The sequence below is a fragment of the Sminthopsis crassicaudata genome, chromosome 1 (genome assembly GCF_048593235.1).
Source record: "Sminthopsis crassicaudata isolate SCR6 chromosome 1, ASM4859323v1, whole genome shotgun sequence".
Taxonomy (NCBI): domain Eukaryota; kingdom Metazoa; phylum Chordata; class Mammalia; order Dasyuromorphia; family Dasyuridae; genus Sminthopsis; species Sminthopsis crassicaudata.
In genome coordinates, this window is record NC_133617.1 from 403,714,064 (window position 1) to 403,733,321 (window position 19,258).

The 19,258-nt window shown below is 33.4% G+C and overlaps 2 protein-coding genes across 2 annotated transcripts; one reads left to right on the plus strand and one right to left on the minus strand.

Moving 5' to 3' along the window:
* The first annotated feature begins 1,720 nt into the window (after positions 1 to 1,720).
* On the plus strand, positions 1,721 to 2,668 carry LOC141554788 (olfactory receptor 13C8-like). The gene has a single exon (XM_074287088.1). The coding sequence runs from the start codon at positions 1,721 to 1,723 to the stop codon at positions 2,666 to 2,668; it is 948 nt and encodes a 315-aa protein (XP_074143189.1).
* A 14,773-nt stretch (positions 2,669 to 17,441) lies between these two features.
* LOC141550210 (olfactory receptor 13C7-like) lies at positions 17,442 to 18,398 on the minus strand. Its single transcript, XM_074280604.1, has one exon. The coding sequence runs from the start codon at positions 18,396 to 18,398 to the stop codon at positions 17,442 to 17,444; it is 957 nt and encodes a 318-aa protein (XP_074136705.1).
* Positions 18,399 to 19,258: the final 860 nt, after the last annotated feature.

Sequence of the window (19,258 nt, forward strand, 5' to 3'; positions counted from 1 at the left end):
TTATTGTCTTTAAAATGAAACCGGGGGCAGCTAGGTGGCGCAGTGAATAGAGCACCAGCCCTGAATTCAGGAGGACCCGAGTTCAAATCTGGTCTCAGACACTTAACATTTCCTAACTGTGTGACCCTGGGCAAGTCACTTAACCCCAGCCTCAGAAAAGAAAAAAAAAAAAAAGAAAAAATGAAATCTTCGTTCTAGAATTTCTGAGTGGTTCTTCTAATGCTGGTTATCACTATAACAAGGAAACATGTTTTATGCTACAGTATTTTTAAATTTGTAATATTCTTAATATCTTTTGTTTTTATATAACTTTCTTTTCTGAATATATTCTTTTCTAACCTCTTCTCAGTGACCTATCCCTTCTAACAAGGATTTTAAAATAAAAAGAAAAAAAGTAAAACTAACAAATACATAAACTGAGTTTGAAAGTATATATATAATGTATATATGGGAGGGCAATACAAGGGAGGGAAAATTGGGAAAGGGTGTAGTGAGAGACAAAATACTTTTGAGGAGGGATAGGGTGAAAGGGAAGAAAAAATAAATGGGAGAAATATAATTAGCAATAGTAATTGTGAAAAGAATTTTGAAGCCAGTTTCTCTGATAAAGGCCTTATCTCTTAAACAAATAGGAAACTGAGTCAGATTTATAAAAATAAGAGTCATTCCCCAGTTGAAAAATGATCAAATGATATGAATAGTTTTATGATGAAGTAATCAAAGCTATTTATAGCTATAGAAAATAATATAGCCATATAGGAAAAAAATGTTCTAAGTACAAAGTAACAATAATATTATAAGATAATTAGCTGTGAAAAATTGGCTGTTCTCAGCAGTGCAATGATCCAAGATGATTCGAACTTAAGAATAAAAATGCTATCCATACCCAGAGAAGGAATTGATTGTGTCTACTTGCAAATTGAAGCGTATTTTTTTAACTTTATTTTTCTTCGTTTTGGGGAGGAGGAGTTTATGTTTCCTTTCACAACATTACTTTTATGGACATGACTTTTCATGGCATCTGAAAAATAAGTTGGAGCAGGAAGTGGCAAATCACTACAATATCTTTATGCAGAAAACCCCAAGTTGGGATCTTAAAGAGTCAGACACAACTAAACAACAATAAAATTCACAAGTAGTCAGTTTTCACCTCTTTGCCATTCTTGCTTTGCTATTATTGTTGTGGATACATAGATATATATGGAACTTTTCTTTCTCTCTATTGACCTCCCTAGGATTGTAGTGGAAACTCCAGGTCAGAAAATATAGACATTTGCTTATTTTATTAGCATAATTCCAAATTACTTTTCAGACTGGCTAGACCAATATGAAATTCTACTAACTTATCTTCCCTCTATCTCTCTAGTAATGAATACTGATCATTTAACATTTTTGCCAGTTTGTTGTATATGCTATAAAATCTTGAAGTTGTTTTGATTTGACATAAATTTATCATTGATATAAATGCACTATTTAATATGGTTGTTAGTAATCACAATTCTACTAGAAACTATTTGTATGGATTTTTTTCATATCCTTTGACCACTGGGAGATGGATCTTGATCTCTTCATTGTGATATATTTTCATAATCAAAAAAGACTAACTTTTTTTTTTACTTAAAATGTAATCTTGGATAAAGAGCAATACTTCCTGGCATTGATACAACGAAATTATGTTCTATTTCCCTCAGAATCCACACAAATAAAAGAGATATTTAAAATGGAAGGAATCAATCAAACCACTATGACAGAATTGGTTCTCCTGGGACTTTCTGACTATCCAAAGCTAGAAATCATTTTCTTTGTGCTGGTCCTGTGGATGTACCTAGTAATCCTGGTAGGCAATGGAGTTCTGATCATAGTAACCATCTATGACTCTCATCTCCACACCCCTATGTACTTCTTCCTAGGTAACCTCTCCTTCCTGGACATTTGCTATACAACCTCTACTGTGCCTCTAATTCTAAACAGCTTTCTTACTCCAAGAAAAGCCATTTCTTTCTCTAGTTGTGCAATTCAAATGTTTCTATCCTTTGCAATGGGTGCAACTGAATGTGTGCTCCTGAGCATGATGGCATTTGACCGTTATGTGGCCATCTGCAAGCCCCTAAGATATCCTGTCATCATGAGCAAGAGTATTTATGTGTCAATGGCATCTGTGTCCTGGGCAGCAGGGGTTCTTGATTCAGTGATCCAAACTTCTCTTGCAGTTCAGTTAAGATTTTGTGTGGACATCATTGATCATTTTTTATGTGAGATCCTGGCTATCCTGAAATTGGCTTGTGGAGATATTTCCATCAATGTTTTTAGCATGGTAGGATCAAACATCATCTTTCTAGTTATTCCTTTAATATCAATTTCCATCTCTTACATTTTTATACTTGTTGCAATTCTCAGGATTCCTTCTACAAAAGGGAGACACAAAGCCTTTTCCACCTGCTCGGCTCACCTGACTGTGGTGATTATATTCTATGGGACAATCTTCTTCATGTACGCAAAACCCAAATCTCAAGATTCTCTTAGAGGAGGCAGTGATATCACAGACAAATTTATTACACTGTTCTATAGTGTAGTGACTCCCATGCTCAATCCCATTATTTATAGTTTAAGGAACAAGGATGTTAAGGTGGCTATGAAAAATATTTTATGTCAAAATTCATTTCACTGAGTCTATGTGATATAGGGTAATGACATATACTTGATGGGGGGGAGAAATATATATTTGCTGATGGGTAGATTTTCTTTTAAAAAACTGTTAGCACCAAATCAGTTCCAATAGAGCAGTAATGAATTGAACCAGCTACACCCAATGAAAGAACTCTGGGAGACGACTATGAACCACTATATAGAATTCCCAATCCCTCTATTTTTGTCCACCTGCATTTGTGATTTCCTTCATAGGCTAATTGTACACTATTTCAAAGTCCAATTCTTTTTGTATCACAAATTAACTGTTTTTATATCCCAAAAGAATGTAACCAGGCTGGAAATAGTAGGAGCACTGGACAGGAAGAGAATGATCTTGTTTATATATATATATATATATATACATATACATATGTATATATATATATATACACATACATATATATATTATGAAGAACAATAATAAAACAAGATCATTGGTTTTATACTACATATATTGTTATAGATATATAGATAGATATATAGATATAGATAGATATAGATATAGATATAGATATAGATATAGATATAGATATGGATATAGGCTCTAAAAACATACCAGATACCTGATGATAACAAATACAGATTGACCATCACTTCCTTCATTGTGCATATTATACTTCAATTAACTTAATCTAAAATGTCATTAGATTCATGGAATGTCATTTTCCACTCAACATCTCCAGTAAATGAGATGAGAAACCCAGTGACAAAGAGCCTGCAACCTAATAATATAGAGAAAGGAGACACTCTGTTTAAAAGAAAATAGAGGACAGGAGAAGGCTTTTTAAAGGGAAAAATCTTGTACTTTCCTTGTACTGGCCACCTTCAAACCTATCACCATCTTTTCTAAAATATGGCCCTTAGTGCAATAAATAATATTCAAGGTGTAGTACAAGTACGGCAGAGTACAGGGGAACCATCACCTCATTTGTAATAAGCATTATGTTTCTATCAATGAAGCTCCAAACCACATTAGCTTGTTTAGCTGCTATATTATTCTCTATAATAGCCCTAATAAATATTGATCCCAAGTTTCTCTCCCGTAGGACAAAATGATTCCCTCAAAAAGACAACTGGGTTGCATGTTTTCAAGTTTTAGAATCTGAACCTTCGGGAATAGCTCCCTAAGCTCCCTAAAATATTCTTTAGCATCTCTATAGCAGACTATTTTCAGGGTTATTGAGTTTCAATATCCTCTAAGCTGCTTGTTACCAGGTTAGATAAAAAATCTGTTTGGAATCTTGAAAAAAGTATAATTCTCCTCCATCTCATCTCCTTCTTATGTTCATTTGCACTAGAATGGATAATTAAGATTTTGTATTAACATTAAGATTCCTAATGTAAAAATATTACTTAGTATCTTAGTATTTTGTTTGCATAGTGAGATAAACATCCCTCAAATTATAAATATATATTTTGTCCTATGCATTTGATAAATACCCACTCTTTTTTTTTTCAAGAAGAACTCTGAAGATGAAGTTTACAGAATATCATTTGCCAACTGCCAACATCAGAAGTTCCCTGAATTTAAAAGCCTAGTTTAATGGAGAACCTGGAGTGCAGGATATTCTATGAAACATTTTTCAGAATACCAATGATGAGTTTTTCAAAATTATATAATCAAAAAGTTTGAATATAACTCAGAGATTATAATTATTTAGCCTGACCATACCAAAAACATGCTTTATTTACAATATCTCCAACAAATAGCCATCCTCTCTTGAAGTCTGAATAATATCACTGATAGGGGACTTCCATTTTGAATAGCTCTAGTCATTGGGAACCTTTCCCTTGTATTGAATTAAAGTCTTCCTTTTTGCATCTTACACCAATCCTCTGGGGTCAAGTATGACAAAGCTAATCCCTCATCCATATACAGTTATCCTTTCCACACTGCAATTCTTCCCATCAGGATTTAATATATCATGGATCAGGATAAGAAGTTAAATGGGAATTTGAGGAGAATTTTGTGGAAGCTACAGAAAACATTGGAAGATTAGCAGATGATGCAAAAAAGTTTAAAAACTCAGAAATGCATTAAATATATGTTAGTGTTGTATAATATCAATATATTTTATTTTTAACAATTTCTTTTTTAAAGTTAAAATAAATTGTAAAATTAAATTCGCAAAAAAGTGAAAGCCAGCAGATGACACACTAGGATTACTATATTTTACATGGATTTTCCAGATCATCAGAGCACTGCACCCTTAACCCTGCAGTGTGGAAGCAATAACTATAATACTCCTTTAAATATTTGAAAATTGCAGTCAAGGTCCCCCTGACGCAAAACTTGGCTTCTTTTCTGCAAGACAATATCCAATGATTCCTTTATCTGATGCACATATTACACTGTTATGCCAGTGCCCACCAATCTGATCACTTTCATGAGACTATAAATCAAGATCCAGAAGGAATCCTAGAAAAAAAAATCTCATTGAATATTCTCATTTTACTGATGAGAAAATATTAGTTTTCTAAGGGCACACAAGGAGTAAGTAGCAGAGCCAGGATATGCAACCAGATATTCTGAATCCAAATCAAATATACTTTTCCATGGTACCAGCCATTCTCCAGGCTGGTATTATCATGTCTAAAGCTTAATTCCTAATACTATAAATAATATTTCACTTATGATCCAAATACACACAGGTACTATCATTTCAGGTATTCTGGGTATTATACTTCTATTGGTGAACTCAAAATTATATTAGCTTTTTTTTGGCTGCCATTTTATACTCCATAATATCTCTATAAAATAGTCACCCAGCATTTGCTTTAAGACTTTCAATGACAAAGAACTCACTATCTCCTTATTTAGAAGAAGGAACCTCCCAGAAATATTGGGTATGTGCTCTAAGAGTGGCTCAAAATGATGAGATCATAGAACCATCAAAGTATTAAAGGAGTAAAAAGCTAAACATCATGCTATATTTCTAAGAGTTCAGCAGAAGGTAGACAGGGAATTATGACATCAATTTCTACAATGAAAACTATGTAAAGAGAGGTGGAAAAACTTGAGGATAAATTTTTAATTATATAAACAAAGATAATTTCAAATAGGAAAAAAGGAGGAAGAATTTAAAGTTAATTTAATGTTAATTAAATTTAATGTTAATACATAGTGAACTTCTTTGATCAACTTATAATTTTATAGGATATCTACCAAAAAAAAAATCAGTTGACTTCTTAAAATAAAATCAAAATCAATACCAACTTTTTAAAAAGAATCAGAATAAGAAGCTATAGCATACAGTTAAAGTAAATACAAACTAATTTGAATTTGAATTTGAATTAAATTTGAAATCATAGCCTGCTCTCCATTTCTTAACAAAGCTCAACTAATGTAAAGAAATTGCTACACTGAGACCAAAAGAACCTAGAAACTATTTCCACGAACAAATATTTGATCTCATTGTGAAGAGAAATGTGGCAACCAAAGGAATATATAACATATAAACCTGTTTCTTAAAATCTTTTCTTTCTCTTTGTAAATTCTAAGTTGATATGGTCATATATCAGCTTTATTCCTCCAAAGATTTTATATCCATGCTGATAAAATTATATATCTCTAGAGAATCAATATTAATGTAAATAAATACCCATGATTGACCTTATGGAGAGAAGTGATGTTTGCTGTTTGAGACATATCCTGACAAAGAATAGTCTCTATATTTGATGTTCATGGAGGCTTTTGGATGTCACTAGAGTGTTACAAGACAAAAACCCCTAAAGAAACTATCTTTTTGGTAGATGTAGTAATAGAAATGGAATCACAAAAGAGTCTCCCACCATAAATAGTCTGTGGTTCAAATAAGACTATGAATTTTATTGGCAAGTTCACCAGTAATCCCAGGGCATAAGAATAATTAGGATAGGGAAACTAGAGTGTGGCCCAATGGTATAGACAGCATATGAGGAAATGTACTTTCTGTAACAATTGTATAATCCATTATTGTCATGTGCCGTTGTCCTCTATGTCTGTCACATGAAACCACCACCTCCAGAGTTTTATACTATTCTAACATGGCACCACTTCCTTTCCTGTTTTTTTCCTTTGCCATACTTACCCAGAAGCCACTTTCTCCCCACTGCACTTTTTACAAAGCACTTCGAGGAAGCATCTAGTCAGTCAAAAAACATTTTTAAATATTAGTTACATTCAGCAATACCACTACTAGGTCTGTATCTCAAGGAAATTATAAAGGAGGGAAAAGAACACACATGTAAAAAAAATGTTTGTCACAGCTTTTTGTGGTGGCAAAAAACTGGAAAATAAATGTATGGCCATCAATTGGGGAATGGCTGAATAAGCTATTGTTAATAATATTATTGTTCTATAAAACAATGAACAAGCCGATTTTTAAAAAGCCTAGAAAGATTTAGGAACTAATGCTGAGCAAAACAAGCAGGATCAGGAATACATTTTACATAGTAGCAGCAAGAGTGAAATGATCAACTATGAAAGACTTGGTTCTTCTCAGCAGTTCAGTGATCCAAGGAAATCCCAATAAATTTTGGCTAAAAATTGCCATTTGCATCCAGAAAGAGAACTGTAGAAATTGAATGTAAAACAATATATGCTATGTTCACTTTTTTTCTATTTTTTTTTCCTTCTGTCACGGTTTTTCCCTTTTGTTCTGATTTAACTTTCCCAACAAGATTCATAAAGAAATGTGTATTTAAAAAGTTAACATATATGCACAACCAGAAAAAATAAAACAAATTTTTTTTTTAATTTTCTATATGTCAGACACTGTGTTAAGTTCTAGGGATAAAAGAAAGACAAAAATATGGTCCTTACCTTCAAGGAACTTGCACTGACATTGCAGATACAAAAGACAAACAACTATAAACATAAAAGATATATATATATATAGTATAAATGAAGGCATATTCAGGGGATTATGACTCTACCCCTGCCATTATAAGGACCTAGTACTAGCCTGCCTAGTAAAAATATGGACAGATGCCCATAAAAGCCAACATAGAACTGGGTGGCACTAAATCAATGGCAAGTATCAGGGCCTTAAAACAGAGGCCCTTAATCTGTAGCCCATGGAAATCCAAAGAAGCCATGTATAGATTTCATGGGAAGGACAGAGCATCAACTTATATAGGTTAAAAAAAATAGATATTTATTTCAATATATATAATCTCTCTAAAATGTAATATTCTCTTGTGGGGGTTTTCTTGGGGTCTCTGGAGGCAGCCTTCCTTTCAGTTCAGTAATCACCACAAGTGCAGCCAGAAGTTAAAATCCAAATCCTTTACTGCCTCTTTCCAAATCTTGTCTCCTTTCCTACAGCCCAGTTAGCTTTCTTATAATCCAGATCCTTCCTGGGGCTGGGCAGCTTTTTGGAGAGCCTTTCAGTCTGGCTTCTCTTCCCGCCTGCCTTCTCTGGTTTCTGAATCTCCCTGACTGAATCCTGGCTGAAGCTCCAAGAGTTTCAAATTCTGGCCCATAACATCTCCTTGTAGAATTAAATCAATCATCCTGAACCATGCTAAATTAGATAACTATTGCCTCTATCAATTCCACTAACTTAGCACCTTGTTTCAAGTTCTGGCCCATAACAAATATAATTAAATTTCTTTGTAATCATATACATTTTATTTTATGCGTTAAAAAACACTATTCTGAGAAGGGGTCCACAGACTTCTTCAGATTGATAAATTCTTTGGATTAGATAGCCTCTGAGGTCCCTTAATCTCTAAATCTATGACCCATTAACTTTAAGGATAAAGATTCCACCATCTTTAAAGCATTGATAAATGCTAAAAGCATTGATAAAATTATGGCAAGTAGTAATTCTGTGTGTGAACAGCCAGAATTTTTTCTAATGTTTTTTCTACTATATGCAGGTTGATTCCCATTAATATGTATAATAAATCCAATAAAGTAATCACATGTTCAAAATCACCAAATTCAGAATTACCATTAGATTTAATATAGAAATTTGATTTCACTCAGTTGAAACAATTTAAGTTCAAATAATGTAACCACTCCTCAGGATTCATTATTTGCAAAAGTCCAAACCTAATATCAAAGTATATTTTCATGTTAAAGGAAAATCATTTTGTTACTATGTTTTTTAGTATTTTTAACATAAAGGGTATTGTATTTTATCAAAGACTTTTTCTGTTCTATGATATAATCATGATTAACACTTTTGCTCATTTTGATATGATTATTGGGAGTGGAACCCTACAGTTCTCTGCTACATGCATAGGAGTCACATCCTACAAAGTTCCTTCCTGTCTCCAACATTTATGAACTGAAAAGTTTGTTTAAGTTGAGTTTGTTTTGCAGATGATCAAAGTAATCATTTTTATTTATTTCTAAGCATAACATGAAAATAATAATATAGGACTTAGACATGCTTTTAGGGAAAATAGGGAAGAAGTAGTCATAGTGTAAGAGTGTTCTGAATCAATTCGATTGAGATAAGAAATGGTCTATAGTTTTCCAGACTGTAGGATCATTAAAACCATTATGGAATTTATTCAGTCATTAGAGTCTTGAAACTTCCAAACAGTAAAGTCACTAAACCCTAAGAAATGAAGAGAGATGGGAGTAGAAAGAAATGAGATGATGAGATGTAAAATTCTATTGCAGCGAACCAGAAGATCACTATACACTTCAACAACAATACTGTATGAGGATGTATTCTGATGGAAGTGGAAATCTTCAACATAAAGAAGATCCAACTCACTTCCAGTTGATCAATGATGGACAGAAATAACTACACCCAGAGAAGGAACACTGGGAAGCGAATGTAAATTGTTAGCACTACTGTCTATCTACCCAGGTTACTTATACCTTCGGAAGCTAATAATTAATGTGCAACAAGAAAATGGTATTTACACACATATATTGTATCTAGGTTATACTGTAACACATGTAAAATGTATGGGATTACCTGCCATCAGGGGGAGGGAGTGGAGGGAGGGAGGGGATAATTTGGAAAAATGAATAAAAAAAAATAATAAAAAAATAATAAATAAAATAAAAAAGAAGAAAAAAAAATTCTATTGCAGCAACAGAACCCTTATCTACTTTAATCTACTTTTAGTAAATTAAAAGAGGAAGAAACAGTTCCCTCTCATGTTTATCCTTAGTGAAAAGATGATTTATCTCCTCTCCATAAAGGTAAGGGGAGAAATCAAAGAGCTTATTGACTAAGGGACTGAGAGTAATCACATTTCATAAAAATAAGTCAGAATATAGGGAGTTCCATCAACATAAAGCCATATCCAAGAAAGTGGTTTTGGTGAAAGACCAACCTCTGGAAGTCAAGTAAAGGTAGTATATCCTTATCTCCCATCCATGGCAGACAGGAAGAAGGTTACAAAAGATAAAAGATAGGTAGACCTGCTGAGAGTAGACATAACTAGGGCTGTCATATATTGGCTCCATTAGTTCAGACAACATAATTCCAGGATAGAATGGAGTTCAGGCTTCTGTAGGCATCTCATGTAAGAACAATCTGTGCAAGTCCAGGACTTGACTAACTTAGAACTGAATGAAATCACCATCCATCACTATTATTCTTTCCAGTATTTGAGTTGGGGGTTCAAGTCTATGGAATGTGAAGCTACATCCAGTTAGATTAGTAAAGAACCCATAGTAAAGTACTCTTAAATTTATCTTTAAGAGATTGGTGAATAAAGTCTGTGGAACAAGTTTGAACATGATGAATATTTGGTTATGACCCTTTTGTTTTCTCCAGGATTTCTAATATTCCAGCAATGAGGGTTTCATGTATCTCCTGATCAGCAGATCCCATTTCTTCAATATTCCCTTTGTGTACAAAAAGGTTTAAGAAGTATTCATCCCATCATGTGGCAGCATTTCTCATGAAGAGTTATCTTCCACAAAAGCCAAAGGACCTTACCAAAATTTGTGCTGAGTCCAGAAAATTTACAAATGAAGACATTCTGTATGTAACAAAACTATCCCTAATAGGATTAGACACCATAGTTAAAGTTCCGGAATGTTTCTTAGATATGGCAGACTGACCAATAGTTCAACATGAGGTAATTAAGGCTAATGGAAGATTTTTCACATGCAAATTAGGTGGAAAGAAGTCATACGTGTAAGATATCAAGCAAGAGGGAGTTATCTTAGCTTTGAAGAAAATGTTCATGGCAGCATCTTTGCTATGACTTCTGAACCCAAATTGTCTATACATTATATATAGACAGATGTTTCAGGGGATCACTGTGACCCCCTGACTTTAAAACTATGGAAAAGATGGAATGGATAAGTGCCCAAGATTATATATATAAGCCAGTTGAACATTGTTCTTACCAGTTTGCTTCAGTGAAGAAAAAATTTGCCTCTACTGACCTGGAGTTGCTTCCTATATATAAAATATTTTCTTTACAGAATTAATGAGTCATATGGAAGAACTATGTAACCAATCATGACTTTTGCAGACTACAGGAATATGATTAATTCTAAAGAATCTTGAATCTTGTCAGAAAAAAGGTAGAAGGCATTATTTGTTCTTAGTTTTCTCCTTCTATGTAGTTAATGTGCCTGGAATGAGGAACACCCTCAGTACCAACACAAAATTTGAAATGAGAAATAAAAGGTCTCAAATAAGCCTTTATTTATTCTCAACTTTTATATAGCATCTGCTCCAAAGGTTTGTCTGTTGGAAAACCATGCTCCTACTAAAAGTAAAGTTTGTGGATTTATATGTATATTACATAAAACCATAAGCAAGCATCATATGTAAGGGGGACAAACTGGAACCATTCCCAATAGCATCAGGGGTGAAATAAGGTTGCCCATTACTATTCAATATTGTATTAGAAATTCGAGCTTTGGCAATAAGAGAAGAAAAAGAGATTAAAGGAATTAGAGTAGGTAATGAGGAAACCAAATTATCACTCTTTGGAGATGATATGATGGTATACTTAGAAAACCCCAGTGAAAAAACTAAAAAGCTATTATAAATAATCCAGAACTTTAACAAAGTTGCAGGATACAAAATAAACCCACATAAATCATCAGCATTTTTATATATCACTAACAAAATCCAACAAGAAATACAAAGAGAAATTTCATTTAAAATAACTGCCAAAAGGATAAAACATTTGGGAGTCTATCTACCAAGGGAGGGTTAGGAACTATATGAACACAACTACAAAACACTTTTCACACAAATAAAGTTAGATCTAATCAACTGGAGAAATATCAAGTGTTCATGGGTAGGCTGAGCAAATATAATAAAAATGATAATACTACCTAAATTAATCTACTTTTTTAATGCCATACCAATCAAACTCCCAAGAAATTATTTTACAGATCTAGAAAAAATAATAACAAAGTGGAAGAACCAAAGTTCAAGTATTTCAAGAGAATTAATGAAAAAAAATTGCTAATGAAGGTGATCTAGCTGTGCCAGACTTAAAACTATATATAAATCAAAATGGCTAAGAAATAGACTAGTCAATCAGTGGTGTATGTTAGGTTCACAGGACAAAATAGTCAATGACTATAATAATTTAGTGTTGACAAACCCAAAGACCCCAGATTTTAGGATAAGAACTCACTATTTGACAAAAACTACTGGGAAAAATTGGCAAAAACTATGCAATGACCCAAACCTCACACCATATACCAAGATAACATTGAATGGGTTCATGATTTGGACATAAAGTGATATTATAAGCAAATTAGAAGAAACATAGGATAGAAAGAAGGCAAAAATTTGTAACCAAAGAACTGGGGCTCATTATTGGATACAAAATAGATAATTTTGATTGTATTAAGTTAAATTTTTTTGGTACAAATGAAATTAGACAATATTAGAAGGGAAGCAATAAATTGGGAAAACATTTTTACATTCAAGGGTTCTGATAAAGGCCTCATTTCCAAAATATATAGAGAACTGACTCAAATTTATAAGAATTCAAGCCATTCTCCAATTGATAAATGGTCAAAGGATATGAACAGACAATTTTCAGATGAAGAAATTGAAACCATTTCTAGTCATATGAAAAGATTCTCTTAATCACTATTGATCAGCTGCAAATTAAGACAACTCTGAGATAGCATTACAAACCTCTCAGATTGGCTAAGCTGACAGGAAAAAATAATGATGAATGTCGAAGGGAATGTGGGAAAGCTGAGACACATAGCCCTGAAGTCAGGAGGATCTGAGTTCAAATATGGCTTCATTCACTTAACACTTCCTAGCTATGTAACCCTGAGCCAGTCACTTAACCCCAATTGCCTCAGCAAAAAATAAATAAATAAAGGAGAAAATCTAATTTCCAGAAGCAAAAATGAAAAGAGTGAATTCACTACAATGAAGAAGAAAGTAAAACAATAATTAGGAACTAATTTGCCCAACTGTATGCCATTAAATGTCATGATCTAATTGAAATGAATTTATTTACAAAAGTATAAATTCCCCAGATTAATGAAAGAGGAAATAAAATATTTATTTATTTATGACCTCACTTTAGAAAAAGAAATGGAACAAATCATCAATAAACTCCCTAAGGAAAAAAAAATTCTCCATAGCCAGATGGATTTACAAGTCTGCAGAACTTGCAGAATCTTTCTCTGTCCCATCTCAATTTCAAATGAATATCTTTTTTAATGATGGAAAAATTATTTCTTCTATTATTCTTCTTAGGATTTTTACTGTAATAGAAGTAACCAAAAGATCTCTATCACTTTCTCTACCAGAGCCATCAAATGAAGTAGTTTGCATCCCCTTTGGAGGGAATCACATCCTCTAAATCTCCAAGGATGTACCTTGAACCTTCTTGTTGACAGACCCTTTGCTAAAGGACTTTTTAAATCAGAAAATTCGGATTCACCCCAGTGTCTCCAGTGCTTCCATAATGTGACACTGATTTGAAGAGAACTGGGAATTAAATGACAAGATATGTACTCTCGTCAGACTTTTTTTTAGGGGTATTTTAGTTTTTTTTTTTCATATCACATGCTTATCAATGTTTTCTTAATGATATGGCTTATTATACTGATTTCTAGACAAGAACTATTACTGTAAATGGAGAATTGTAGGTTTCTTTCCCTTTGTAGAACCACTTGGTTACAGAGAAGACTCCAGAGTTCAAAAGAATGGTTTCATTAACAAGATTACCAGAAGTCTTTCTAACATAGACATGATGCTGTATTTCTCCCAGAATGTTAACCTTTAGAAAGTCAATCAGAGAAGCTTCTGTGTGATTATGTCCCATGAGTCTGTATCTGTGTCCATATCTGTTTTCATTCATTTATTTTTTATGGCAGTTCCAATGTCTCATACCTTTCTGAGGCCTGGAAGTTCAACTTTCTGATATTTAGGGAATAGAGACTCAAAATCTTACTGAGTCAGTCTAAGCTAATATAACATGAGACTGCTTCATTAATCTCAGAAGTGATTTGAAAACACAATCCTGCCAGCAGGATCCCATTCCTCTATTTCCTCATTTCATTAGAGATCTTTGCCTTCATTTTTCACAACACACGAATTATAGGAATTATTGTCAAGATTATTGTCAGCAGGCTTAACCCATTCGTTTCATCACTGATGCCCTTCCTAGGATTATATACATGCATCTGTAGTCTTATGCCCCATCAATCTTGTTCTCATACTGACCCTCACCATCAAGAGAAAATTACATTATAATTAATAATAATAATAATAATTACTGGCATTTATATGTCACTTTAAAATTTGTCAAATGCTTTACCAATATAAATTTTATCCTCACAGTCCTGGTAGAGGTCTTATTATTATCCCTATTTTATGAGAAAATGAAAGATGGGAAAAAGAAGAAGTGATTTGCCCAAATTTACCCAATAAAAATATAAGGCAGACTGAATTCATGCTTTTTTGTCTGTAGGCTTAACACTTCACTGCGTCATTTAGCTTCCTTGTAGGCTGGAATGATCAACAGAGGCTTCCCATAAAGGCCTTAGTCAATGAAGCAGAGGGAAAAACTCTTTTAAAGATCAATTTTAAGTATGAGAGGAAAAAACAGGTTTCTGCTATGATTACCCTTAAGCCTTAGGCTTAGATGATTTGTGTCCCCTCCACAGGGAAAAAGAGGAAGAATTCAGAACTGATTGATCACAATCCAAATATCCTAGAAAGTAATTTTGAATGATGCTAAGGTGACTTAAACATCCACGTCTTTGACCCAGAGGCCTTACCTCATAGAAAGGTCTCATATATACCAACATATTTTCAGCGATATATATATTTTTTTTCAGTAACATAGAATCAAAACAAAATAGATAACCATTGATTGGTGGCAGGAAAACAAATTTTGGTACATAAATAAAATAGAACATCAATATACAATAAAAACCATGAATACAAAGAATTTAGAAAAACATAAAACATTTATATGAACTGATGTAAAGTAAGCAAATTGGAAAAATTTACATACAACTACACCAATATAAATGGAAAGAACAACAATAAAATAAATTAAACTATGTTTTGCAATTAAGCAACATGTATAGACTATAGGAAATAAATCAGAAAATGAACATCACTCTTTCTTGTAGAGATAAAAGGACGTAAATATAAAAGTATTGCATATGTGCTTATACTTAGATCAATTGGTTCACAAGTTTTAAAGAACTGCTTTTTTCCCCTAGGTACTGATCATTATTTTACAAGTTATTTCTTTCTGGAGAGGGAAAATGAAGGTCACATGAGAATCAAGGATATCAATAATAAAGGGGAAAAGTTATGGCTGGCAAAAAAAATTATTATCCCTACATGTTGCAGAAAGGATAAATAGTAAATAGACAGGTCTGGCTGGATTAGACATAACTAGAAATCAGGCCATATTTTGGTTTCCATAGCTTGGGAAGAAAGGAATTTAGGCCACTATAGATATCGCATTCATGAAATTCTACTGCAAACAATTTAGTTTTCCCACAATCACTGATTTGAAAACTTAAGTCATATCTCTGTCCTTTGTCATGAAACCTATTGAGTTTGTACTTCTGAGCATGATAAGCCCTTGAGATACCCACCCCAGAATCATGACATTTATGTGTCAATGGCTGCTAGAATTTGGGCAGCAGAAGATATCATCTGTACAATGCAAATCTTCCTTGCCTTTTTGTGAACATAATGTTACCCATCATTTAACATGTGAAACCCTGACAATCTTAAAATGGGATCACATAGAAATCTTACTTAATGTGATTAGCTTCCCTCACTTTTGTATCTGCCTTTCCTCTATTGCCTACCCAAAAAGCCAACACTTATTTAAAGAAAGGAAAGAAAGAAAGAAAGAAAGAAAGAAAGAAAGAAAGAAAGAAAGAAAGAAAGAAAGAAAGAAAGAAAGAAAGAAAGAAAGAAAGAAAGAAAGAAAGAAAGAAAGAAAGAAAGAAAGAAAGAAAGAAAGAAAGAAAGAAAGAAGGATTAACAAAAGGAACCAATTTATCAACTGTATTTGACATTATTCAATATACTCCATACTCAAAATATCTTCAAAGAGAACACAATGAATTTTTTCAACTCTTCATCTACTGAAGCTAGGTCATTATAATTACAATGTTCTATTTCTTTTTTCTTTTCCATTAACATTGTTTTAATTGTTATTTATGGGCTTTTAATGGCCCTTCACTCTGTATCAATTCATATATCTGTTCCTTCCTCTTTGAATTTGTCACATTTATAGTTTCTGATAGCATAAAAATATTCCATTGTATTCAGATATCACATTTGCTTAGTATTCCTCAAAATCTGGACAGTTAATCCCATTCTTCTCTAATTTATTTTTAATTATATAATATTTCACATTTAAGTTACATAAAACTTACAATTAATGAACTTTTCTTTTGACAAATTGTTTCTTTAAGTACCATAGATTTGAAACCTCTACTCAAATAACATTAATGAATGTCTAATTAAAACACAAGTAATTTTCATAGTTTTATTATCCATTTTATTTTCAGTCTTTAAGTCTAAAAGCATCATACACTTCTATCATCTCTCCATTAGTTTTCATAGTACAATGCTATTGAAATAAATTACATAAGATAAAATATTTATTTTAAGGAACATGCATCTACATGGGTCAAAGAGTTTACAGAATTTTCTCTTTAGTGAATTAAGTAATAGAAAAAAAGATTTTTGTAGAATTAAGTTCTAATTAAAACATTAAGAAACTACTATATACTAAGTATAATGTAAAATTCTTTTTCTTTCAGAATTCAACTTGATTGGTTCTTTTTTCATTCCATGTTTTCTTGCTTAAAGTTCTCAGACCTTTGTGCCTTACTGTTTAGGTTAAGTGGGTGATTTGAAATATTAGCAAGGTTTATATATATATATATATATATATATATATATATATATATATATATATATATATATATATATATATATATATATATGGTTTGAATAATTGAAGTGGGCAGCATGAATATAACTGAAAAATAATGAGAAGAAAAGTAGTTAGAGATGAATTAAAATTTCCTTAAAATCAAATAATAGAAAAATAAAGCTCCTTCTAAACTTTGCATATCACGGATATATCTTCATGAGAGAGTGATTCTTACATGGGCTAGCTTTAGAGATTGAGTTTGTTGCCTGAAATAGAAATTGTAATGAGTGCTACACAAAATAGGTTCTTTGTTTTGTTACACAGAACCTTTCTGTTTAAAAGGATTTTATCCTTTATATATATTCCTCAAGTTCATCTTTGCATGAATGTGATTTCCTTCTCAAGGATCAGATATAGGTTATCTGAATTTACCCAGTGAAGTGCTTTTGACCCAGCAAATTCTTCACTGCTGTCTTCACATCTTTGTTCCTCAGGCTGTAGATGAGGGGATTGAGCATGGGAGTCACAACACCATAGAACAGGGAGATTAACTTATCTGTTATGTTTTCTCTGCTTACTCCAAAATGGTCCTTAGATTTGGGTTTTGCATACATGAAAAAGATTGTTCCATAGAATACAATCACCACAGTCAGGTGGGCTGAGCAGGTAGAAAAGGCTTTGCGTCTCCCTTCTGCTGATGGGATCCTTAATATTGTAGAGAGGATGAAAACATAAGAAGCAAAAATGAACAGTACTGGGAAAACTAGAAAAATTACATCAGCAACTGTCATGCTAATCACATTAGGTAAGATATCTGCACAAGCCAATTTGAGAACCGCCAGGATTTCACATGTGAAGTGATTGATGACATTATCCCCACAAAAGGGTAATTTCATAGCAAGAGAAGTTTGCACTGTAGAAGTGACAACTCCCGCTATCCATGACCCAGCAGACATTGACACATAAGTCTCCTTTTTCATGATGACAGGATATCTCAGGGGCTTGCAGATGGCTACATAGCGGTCAAATGCCATCATGCTCAGAAGCACACATTCAGTTGCTCCCATGGCGAAGGACAAAAACATTTGCACTGTACAGCCAGGGAAGGAAATGGTTTTTCTCGGGGTGAGGAAGCTGTCTAGAATCAGAGGGACAGAGGAGGTTGTGTAGCAAATATCAAGGAAGGAGAGGTTGCCAAGGAAGAAGTACATGGGGGTGTGCAGGTGGGAGTCATAGATAGTTACTATGATGAGGATGCCATTGCCCAGAAGGATTACCAGGTACATCCAGAGGACAAGAACAAAGAAAATGGTCTCCAACCGTGGGTGGCCAGAGAGACCCAGCAGGACAAATTCTGTCACAATGGTTTGATTGACCTCTTCCATTTTTTTTAAAGTTGTCTTTTGCTCTCAGGCATCTGAAGAAAACAGAGACCAGGTGGTTTTGTTATTTCACTGCCATCAATCATTATATATTGCCCATGATCATACCTATCGTGTGTAACTGTAAACCTATGGTTGAACGCCAGAATATATTACAGTATTTAAAACCAAGGCTCATTTTTCAATGGACAAAAACAATGTGAACAAACAATTCTCAAAGAAATATTGCAAACTCTAACAACCATATGGGACCAAGAAAGAGCCACAATGGTGAAATATTAAGAAGTAGTATGACTAGCTCCCAACCACAAACTCCTCCAAACACATGTAGAAAATACAGCAAGCCAAATCCTGATTTTTAAATCACTTTTTTTAAAAGTCACAAGAGTTCTTTGTCTAGCCCAGAACTGGCATAGTGAGATAGACAAGGAGATCTATGGACATTAGAGACAGAATCAAGAAAGGAACACACATCATGGGAGGAACACATTGCCAGAAAAAAAAAATTCTATAATGGAAGAAGCTCCCAGGACAAGGAGAGTTAGGAGATTCATACTTAGGCAACCCAAGATCTGCACTAAGGCACCCCAAAGAGGAAAGGTGTCATCTGTTAATTCTAGGTCACAAACTCAGGGTAGATTAAGGATACTGATTCAGAAAGGGCAGAATTATAGCTAAAGAGGCCCTGGGTGGTTTCCTGAGAAATGAAGAAGTTCAGAATTCAGACAAATTTAGCTCCCCCTACAGTGAAATGATTAGGACAAGAATCCCAAATTGAATTGGGGAGCCTACAATTCTGCCACTCAAAATCAAGTCTTTTCCAGCTGACTGATAGGGATGCCATACATTAGGAATGTACTTTT